At 61.8% G+C, this 9817-nt stretch overlaps 1 protein-coding gene across 8 annotated transcripts in view; it reads right to left on the bottom strand.

The window, feature by feature from the left end:
* Nucleotides 1–7713: 7713 nt before the first annotated feature.
* Nucleotides 7714–9817, bottom strand: part of SHANK2 (SH3 and multiple ankyrin repeat domains 2) — a 178489-nt gene continuing 176385 nt past the window's right edge. For all 8 annotated transcript variants that reach the window (XM_059710659.1, XM_059710660.1, XM_059710662.1 and 5 more), the window contains one exon: nt 7714–9289. In XM_059710659.1, the coding sequence (XP_059566642.1) occupies nt 8719–9289 (571 nt within the window). In that variant the 3' untranslated portion in view covers nt 7714–8718. The remainder of the gene's footprint in view (nt 9290–9817) is intronic.

Here is a 9817-nt window from a genome sequence, read left to right as displayed (position 1 = left end):
GTGACCCCTGCTCCCTCTGCCCCTAACAGCCCAGTTCTGCTCCTGGCAGCACCGTGCCCGGCTCCCCGCCCCCTTCCCAAGGCTGCTGGCGTCGAGGGGTGGCTCACAGACACTGTCGTGGCCCATGACGTGGCGGACATTTCTGGGAAAGTGCTGGCTTCTCTGACAAAGGGGGGGGGGGCGACAGCCACCACGGCCCCTCTCCTTCCTGCCTGGGGGAGGGTGTGGGGCGTGGAGTGGCAGCAGCCTGTGTTGCTGTGAGGCTGAGACACGAGGGGCAGGCTGGAGGACCTTAGACTGGACACTGTTGAGCTGTCAGACCAAGCCAGGCACCCCCACCTCGTGTCCTGTCACTCCTGTCACCCACCCACTCCTCCTCCACGTGCTGATTGGAGAAGGCCCTGTTGTAGGTGCCGGGCAGCGTCCTGCCCTCCGGGAACTTACACTTTGTGTTGTGGAAAGAATAAAGCACCATTTGTCTGAGCGGCCTGTCACTGGGTGGGGTTTCTGTTATTTGTAGCCAAACACAAGATCAATGAATACAACTTTAACATTTTAAGTACATTTTGTTGTGAATCCTCACCTGAGGATTCCCCCCTCCCCCCATTGATTTTTAGAGTGGAAAGGAGGAAAGAGGAGAGAGAGAGGGATCGAGAGAGGCGGGTGGTGGGGGTGGGGGAGAGGAGCATCAGCGTGGGAGAGACATCAATCGGTTGCCTCTTGCACGTACCCCAGCTGGGACCAGGCATCCAACCTTTGACCCATCGGTGCTCAGGCCGACTCTAACCATTGAGCCCACGGCCAGGGCTGCCACCCTGATTTAAAGGGACCTGCTTCAAATAAAAATAAAATAAAACAAAAATAAAATAAAGGGACCTGCGTCCAGGGTCGGAGTGAAGAAGCTCCCAGGGGGCTGAGTCGCTGTAGCCAACACGCCCGCGTTTCTTGTGCCTGGACCCCACTATTTTTATTTTTAATTTAAATATATTTTTCATTGACTTTCGAGAGGAAGGAAGAGGGAGAGAGAGAAACATAAATGAGAGAAAATCACTGATCGGCTGCCTCCTGCACGCCCCCCACCGGGGATCGGACCCCCAACCTGGGCATGTGCCCCTTTTGGGAATCAAAAACCAACGGTGACCTCCTGGTTCCCAGGTCAATGTTCACCCCCTGAGCCGCCGGCGGGGCTGGCCCCCACTCTCTCCCACGCAGTCTTACTGAAAGCCCCTCCCGGCTGCACAGAACCCGCCGTGTCTGCCCCAGGCCGAGGCTGTGCTGGGCCGAGGGCACAGAGCCCACCGAAGACCCCACCCGCAGAGCCCACGGGAGGCGATGCCGTGGTAGGGAAACGGAAATGACCCTTCACGGCCAACAGCCCAGCCGAGGACACGACGGGCGCCTGCTCTATGGGGAGTCACCACGGCCGAAGGGCTGGAACCCAGAGAGGCGGCAGGTGCAGGGGGAGGAAGCGGGAGGCGGCAGGTCCGGCAGGTCCGACCGGCGGTGGCAGGGTCCGGGACTGGTGCTCGGTGTAACCAGCGTGGCCGCGAGGCTCTGAAGCAGTGCAACTGTCGGCAGTGACCCTCCCACGTGCACCCCCATGGGAAAGCGGGGTGCTCGCTGCCCAGGCCCCACTACGAGGGTCTAGGGAAGCAGCGGGTCCTCCGGCCCAGGAAGCCCTGGCCCTGCCGGGACCACGTGCAAAGGGCATGGGGACAGGTGTTGGGGGGAACCCGGGCTCATGGACCCCACTTCCCATGGCCTGTGCGGCGGGTCCAAGATGGGACCACAGCTCCGAGCGGAGGGGGGTGTGGGGCGCAGCTCTCCTGTCCCCGACTCCCCAGGGGCCCCTGTGAAACCCGCACCACGTGAGCCACAGTTCCAGGTCCGCTGGCTTATGTCCCGCCTCCTGGCCCCAGCGATTGGCCAAAAGCTACGCCATCTGGGCCAATCATGGACCGGCATTCCTTTTCCCGTCCTGATTGGCCCACGCAGGGCACATGACCAGAGGCCGCCAGCACCATTTATGATTGGTCTATTTGGTACACGTGACCAGTGGCCGTTGTCAGTTTTGATTGGTCCATTTTGGGCACATGTCGGGCTGCAGCTCCAGCCTGCGCGCTGGGCTATTGGAACAGGGCACAGCTGCGCCCTCGGGTGGTGACCCCGGGAGTGGCACGGGGTCCCCCGGGAGGTGGCCGTGGCGTGGGCTGAGTGGTGGGTGGGCTGCGGGGGGCCGAGGCGGCGTGAGGCCCTGGGGCACCCCGTGTTCTGTTCCCTCGGCGCCCTGGCAGAGGCCATGTGGGCACCCACGGGGAGGGCGAAGGCCTGGCCCACCCGGGGCCACCGCTGCCCACGCAGACGGATGGCAGAAGGGGCGCCTGGTTCCAGAAGCTGCGTTACCTGGACACCCAGCTCTGGGGGGACCCCAGCACCCCGTGTGAGCGCCCCCGTCCTCCCAGCGCCCCTGAGCGTCCACGGGGCTGTGCCCTCGAGGGAGAGGGTGGACGGTGGAGCCGGGCATCTGCCCAGGACACGGCTGCCTGGGTGGGGCTGGGAAGCGCCTCTGGCCCCACCGGGAACCCCGCTCCTGGAAGCTGCCACTCTCCCCCTGGGCGCCCGGTTCTGCTCCAGCCACTCAGCTGGGCGGGCCCTGAGGCGGTCGCTCTAGACGAAGGAGGCGCCGGTGTATTTCCTTATTATTTGGGAATCCCCGCCAGGACATGCTTTTTAGAGAGAGAGGGAGGAACATTGATGTGAGATGCACACCCATCGGTGGCCCACCGGGGGTCAAACCCGTGACCTTTGTGTGTGAGACGGCACTCCAGCCGACAGGGCCACCGGCCGGGCGAGGCGCGCTGGCTTCATGGAGGGCGGGGAGGGGACAGGAGCGGGCAGTGCCCAGGAGGAGCCCCCGGGTGGAAGCTGCAGGACAAGGTGGTCGGAGGCGAGGCGTCTGGGTCAGGGAGGAGCGGCTGCCTCTGCCCGCGGTTCCTGTGCCCGGGAAACAGCGGGCCATGGGGCGGGCAGAGCCCCTGTCTTGGGGGGGGGTTTCTCTTCGGAGATTGGGGCTCCTCGAAAAGCAGATGGACACGCCAATGGGAGGGACCGGTGAGTGCCACCGACAGAGAGCGGGGCGATGGAGTCTGGGGGTCCAGGAAGCCATGCAGACAAAGGGGAGAACATTCCAGGGAGCAGGAGGCGCCGGCGGGGAGAGGCCCTGAGGTGGGACATGGCTGGCGCAAGGTGAGCAAAGAGGGAGAAGCTGGGGCGGGTGGGCGAGGGTCTGAGCGGTGGGGCCGAGGAGGCCGGGGTCTCGGCAGACGTGGGTCTGAGGTAGCCGCTGCGGAGGCTGCTGCACGCTGGACCCGGCGCTGCCTTCGTGTGGCCTCCCCGCCCCCACCTGGTCCTCCTGGCGGCCACTGTGACAAGCAGGCCGGGAGCTGGGGCGGGCGGGGCTGGGCTTCCCCGCGAGCCGGCGGGATGGGAGGCTGCGGGCTCCCCAGGCCTGTCTCTGCCAGGCCCGTGTGGGCACATTCGTAAACTCGCGCTCAGAAACGGGCTTATGTTTAGCTGCCCAGATGGCGGCTCCCGGGCTGCTGTGCCCCTGCCCTGGGCTTTGTGGGAACTCGGAGACGCGAGACGCCTGTCCAGACTCCCTGGCAGCTCCGTCCTCATCATTCACTCGCTCGGCCTTTGTCCTGGGCCCGCGGGTGAGAGTGAAGGGGGAGGAGGGACTGCCCAGTTCTTAGAAATACAGCGTGTGGCAGGTCTGATTCGCCTCCAGACGTTACAGTGGATGAGTTTATACACCTTTTAATCAGAGTTTGCGTTATCTTGAGAGATCCTCAAAAATATATATTTTTATTGATTTCAGAGACAGGAAGGGAGAGGTCAGGAGAGAGAGAGAGAGAGAGAGAGAGACGGATGTGACATCAATGACGAGAGAGAATCATGGATCGGCTGCCTCCTGCACGCCCCACACTGGGGATGGAGCCCGCAACTGGGCCTGTGCCCCGACCAGGAATTGAACGTGACCTCCTGGTTCAGAGGTCAACGCTCCACCACTGAGCCACGCCGGCCGGGCTTACATCGCGTTTTTTCTCACAGGAAGAGACAGACTACGTATGGCCGCTCCTTTAACTTATGAAAAATGGAAGTAGTTCTGGGATGAGTGGCCTCAATCACTAAAAACGAACGTTTTATTTTTAACAAAATGTAAAAGGATCAGCTCTGCCGACCTCAATCGGCATTGCCACCATGACCACTGGGGGGCGCCACAGCCCCGGGAAGCGAGGCCGGCAAGCCGGTCTGCAGGCTCGCGGAGCTCTCTCTTCTGTGGAAATGCTAACACGCTCTGCATTTTCACCGAAGGGACACGCTGAGCGCGGTCCAGGAGCGACACCTTTCATGGAAAGCTACTTGGTAACGCGATCTGGTGTGAACGTTCTTTTTATTTTATTTTTTTTTTTTTATTTTTATTTTTATTTTATTTTTTCTTTTTATTTTTTAACGCAGGTGACTGTGTGGCCCACAGCCTGGGGCCGAGCCAGGCTCCGGAGCCGCGGCCACGTCCGTCTCGCATGGCTCTCCACTTGGCGCTGCGCATCGCTGTAAAGAAGGCACTGTGACCGCCGGCCACGTGGGTACATCGAAGACACGCCTACCCTTCGCGGCACACACCGCGTGTGAGCACAGCATGAGTGTATGCAGGGCAGGTTCAGAACGCCCAAGGCACACACTGTTGTTTTTTTTCCCCCTGTTTTTTGTTTGTTTGTTTCTGCATTTAACTGAAGGCTTACGTTAAAGTTTCGGAGTTGCTATTGACACAGCGTTCCCGAGGAGGAGCGGTGGACATTGCCAACAGGAAACGGTGGCGATGGCGGCGTGCAGAAACACGTTACAGGAACAGTAAAGAAACAAAACCGCCGACACAGCAAGGAGTGAAAAGGCAAGTGAGCAGAGCTGCCGAAGTCCAAGGAGCAGGTTCGGAAATGACCCGGGTCCCCGGCGAGCAGGGCAGAGCCGTGTCCACGCAGCTGCTCTGGGCACCTCGCCACCTCACCCACGTGCGTGGGGACGTGCATATCTACCAACTGGAAAAGACGTGCCTGCTCGTCGGTTATTAAAATGCCTCAAGCACAAGAGTCTCCCAATAACACTTCTTCTTAACGAGACGGGTGGATGCGTTTACCAGGCGAGGTCGGGTACGACCTGGGGAAAAGCCCTGAGGCAGGAGGACGGCGACTGACAACACGTCGGAGGAATCCAACTTCTGAGCCCAGAGCCAGAGCGGCGGCTGCTCCCTGGAGAAGGTGCCCGAACAGAAGACGCTGTAGAGGCCGGGAGGAGGGTCCCTGCGGAGGTTTAAAGCTCCTCCCGGCAGCCGGGGGGATCGCCGTCCGCCTGGCTCAGCTCTTTGCCCGGAGCCCTCGTGCACGCTTGCTTACCCCACCTTTATGCCAACCAGGCCGCCCGTTCTGCAAGCCTGGCGGCCGGACAGCAAGAGGACAGGCTGGGGGGGGGGCGGGGACTCTGCCCCAGGGAGGCACCAACCCGGCTCGTCCCCGACACCCCTGCTTCCCTCCAACTCGGGAGGAAGCGGGCATCCCCCGCCCCGTGACAGCAGTGCCCGCAGGCGCCCGGCGATGCCACGGCTCTGGACTGAGACGTGGTTCCATGCGCACGCGGAGAACCAGCCCTCTCAGGAACCGGGAACACGCGGACTTGCGGACGGAGCTCTAACTGTGGTCGGAGGTGAGGTGGCTGTGCTGTCCCACAGCCCCGCTGGGTGCGGGCTCGGCAGCTTCTGCTGAATTCGCCATCGCTGTTTGCAATCAGAAGCACGGCCTTAGTGCAACAGTATATTTATTTTTACAGTCATTTGGTTGCCATACAAGAGATGGAGGGATTGGGAGAGAGTGCAAAGGACAGGAGCTTGTTTGTTCGTTTTGTTTTTAATAAAGTCTAAAAAGATTAAAAGCACAAAAGTGAACAGTGACATAGGTGACGTGAACACATCACACGAAGCGTGTGACACAGATTCGTCTCTGAAAACAAAAGAAAACTGGTTAATGGGAAAAAAGGTCAGTATTTGTGGCCCCACAAAAAGTGTCCTCGCCAGCTCACCTGGCAATGCTTGTTCAGAAACTCGGGAAAAATCACCATTTTATTAACGAAAGTACCACACGGGATTCGCGTTGTGATATGTAGAGTTCGGCAAATCAAGTCACACCGAGTCATCTTTGTAGTATATGAATCAACGTAAAGTGTGCGGGTGCCCTGGGGAGGGGCCTGGCAGGGATACAAAATGTACATCTCGAGAGGTTTTGGTTCTGTGTACACAAGGTTACAGAAACTAGGCATGTGAATGCAGTTTATTTAAGTTACAGTATATAACAAAAGTTGATCTTAAAACCTGGGATAGTGTCCACATGATCCTGTGAGCAGTTTGACGTGGGCGCCGCCGTGGAGGGCGGGGCGTGGAGCAGGGCCTGGCCCTGCGTGTCCGGGAGGACCGTGGGCGGCGATGCGGGCGAGGGGCTATTGCTGGAGCAAAATCACTGAGTGGAGCGAGAGGTGGGTTCATTTTGGCAAGAAGGGCCCTTGTGGGTCAGCGCGGGTCCCGGCGGGTCCCGTCACGCGGCTAGAACGAGACAGGGCGGCATCAGCGGTTCCCTCGGCTCTTCAGCCTCAGTCCGCGGGCTTCTGGGGGGGGGGGGGCACGGCCAGCTCTCACCGACGCTACCCACGTCCCGTGACCCACAGCCCCCGAGTGGGCCCGGTCCTCCCGCCCTGCCGAGCACTGGCCGTGGCACTGAGCACAGAGGCATCGCAAACGTGGGCAAAGGAAGGTGTGAGCTGCTGGGACGTGGCGGCGTCACCGGGTGGAAGACGGGGGATGGCCAAACCAGTCGCTATTTCCCGACCGCGGCAGCCTCGCCGGCCACCCGCGCGTCTGGGCCTGGAATCCCTCCGGATGGAAAAACGGAAAGTACATGGACGTGAAGCGCCTTGATGTTCACCGACTCGGGCTGGGGCGGGGGCGGACCTGCAGGAGGCCGAACCCGGCTCCCCGCTCAGTGCCTGTGGCTGGAAACGCGCGCGTGCGTGTGGAGAAACTGCCGCATCGCGAACTGTAACCACTTTTGAAGAAATAATTGTCCTTTGATGACGAAGTTCTAGCAAAGATAGAAAATGTAACACAGCTCAGCTGGTTCCGACACATCCAAATAAGCTCGATTTAAAAAGGTCGTCCCTGGGCAACGATGCCACAGAAAGTGTCACTAAACCACAAAAGTTGTTCTTTAACCTTCGAGCACGGAAGTAGCACAAAGGCTGCCCGGGAGGGAGGCCAGCCACGTTTGTTTCCTTAAAATATTGTGCTTATAAACTATCTGTACAACTAGTTAAACTTGCAGTAGAGAGAGAATTTAAACCGCTAAATGTTTGTTACGTGTTCGTCCTACAGCTGTTCCAGATCTACTGAGACACTTGGTTGTGAGCGTAAAGAAAAAAGGGAAAAATCGTATTTTTATAATTAGAGATGAGCCGGGCTAGTTCTGAAATCGTAACAAAAGCCCCAAACCTGATCTCGAGTTTCTTCCGAATGTAGAGAATGTGCTGGAAGCCTGACTGGTGACCTCCCTTGGCAAATAGAGGTATTGTTAGGGGGGGGGGCTCCAGGGGGAGAGGGGGCGGGGCCCAGGGAGGCTGCCTCACACCCACCCTGTCTCCCCTGGGCCCTGCCATACCCTCTGGGTTCTCCAAACACGGTGGGACGATTAAGACAAGCTGGTGGGGTCCTGGACACGCAGAGAGAAGGGGGGAGGCCCAAGTGCCACCCGCTCGGGCCGCAGAGAGCGAAAGGGCGGCTCAGGACGGAGGGCGCTGCGCGGCCCAGCACGCTGCCGTCATTCACCTCGTATCTTGTTCACGTGGGGGGGGTGGGGGGGCTCGCCTGCTCTGCTCCGGGCAGAATCCCACACTCAGTTAAAAAGCCTGAGTGCAGAGCAGCCCTCCTCCCAGGCCGGTCCGGGAGCCGCTGGCTCCCGCCCAGGCCCCTCCTCGGGATCGTGACCTTGTGCTTTGACTCGCTCCGCGTGGCATGGCTGGCCACTTGGGAATCATGCGAGTCGATTTGCAGAAAGAAAGAAAGGAAGCTAAGCAAAGCCGCACGATCCCGTTCACCCCGCAGCTGCCGGACCCTCTGGGCCAAGGAGCCGGCCCACGTCCCGGGAGGCGGGGAGGCGGCTGGAAGAGGCTTCGCTACCTCCGGCCCACGCGGGGCCCCCAGGCTGGTCCGCCCACCTCGCCGCAAGCAGAGCACAGGCGAGAGGAGCGAGCACGGCCGCGGCGCCGGGGCAGGGCGGCTCGGGAGGTATCTGCGGCCCAGGGGGTCGGCCGGCGAGAGCCAGGCCCGCGGACCACGGCCACGCTCGGCCCTGCAGTGAGGCCGCCCGCGCGCCGGGCGGGAGGCAGCCGAGGTCTCCCTCCGGGTTAGAAAACTCCCTCCCGTGCCCCTGGCTGGACAGACACAGCCCAGGAAACCCGCCGGGAGCCGGGAGCCCCACCTGCGCTCGGCCACGCCCGCATTTCTTTGGGTGCCCGGAGACAAACCCGGGAGAGGGGCGCCCAGGCCCCGCGGCCGTGCAGCCCCCGCCCCCGCGGGAGCCCACCTCTACTTCTCGCGGAGTCCGTGGGGCCGCGCGGCCGCCCTTATCTGTCCAGCAGCTGCTTCAGGGCCCTCTCGATGTTCATGCGGTGCCCGACCCGCGTCACGCCCAGGTCGATGAGGTCCTCCTTCTGCAGGTTGGGCAGGTGGCTGCCGTCGATCTCGTTGTCCAGGAAGGTCTCCTTGTGCTCGCCCAGGTTCAGGCTCTCCAGCCAGTCGCCCACGTCGGGCTTCGTCCACAGGTGCACGGGTTTCGTGGCGAAAGGCTTGCTGGACAGGGGCGGCGGCAGGACGGAGGGGGACGGCGACCGGCTGCGCCCCGCGGGGCTCAGGCCGAACAGGTCCCCGGCCGGGGGCTGGCTCGGGAGGCTGAAGACCTCGGAGAGGGTGGGGGACGGGGACGCGGCGGCGGCGGGGAGCGGGGCGGGCAGGATGTCTCTGCTCATCTCCGTGGGCGAGACCACGGGGCTGGGGGCACGTCTGGTTCCTGAGGTCCTGCTGTCGTAGTCCGGGGGCCGGCTCTGCAGGGTGATGGGCTGCGAGGTCCCGGGGCGGACGGTGAAGGTGACGGTCGTGCTCCGTGTCCCTGAGACGGTGCTCACCACCTCTGGGCTTCTGAAACAGCAAGGAGAGGGAGCGTCACAGCCGGGCCACCGCGCGTCAGCAGGCGGCCAGGAGGGGGCGGCAGACACCCAGGTCACAGGAGAGCGTGGAGCCCGGGGTTTGCCATGCCGGGGTGGGGGCAGGGGACCGGAGCAGGAGGCTGAGCCGGAGGACACACCAACCACACAGGCGCCGCCCCCCGGGCTGGGACTGGCGGAGGTCTGCGCTGGGTGAGCATGCGGGGCAGTGAGGGCGGCCGGCAGGACCAGCCTGCCCCCGGCCGGGACTGTGGTGCCGGGGACACTGCTGGGGAGGTGACAGTCTGGGCCTCGGCACAGCAAACAGAAGGAAGAGCACCCTCCCCATGCCTGTCAGGCCTTCGTTTTTTACGTTTCATTGATTTCAGAGGAAGGGAGAGGGAGAAAGAGAAACATCAGTGACGAGAGAACCATTGATCACCGCCACCGCACGCCCCACACTGCAGCGGGCATGTGCCCTGCCCGGGAATCGAACCGTGACCTCCCGCTCCTGGGCCAATGC

Source organism: Myotis daubentonii, chromosome 9, assembly GCF_963259705.1.
Source record: "Myotis daubentonii chromosome 9, mMyoDau2.1, whole genome shotgun sequence".
Lineage (NCBI taxonomy): Eukaryota > Metazoa > Chordata > Mammalia > Chiroptera > Vespertilionidae > Myotis > Myotis daubentonii.
The sequence above is the reverse complement of the archived record's forward strand: the minus strand, read 5'-3'. Positions and strand labels throughout refer to the sequence as shown.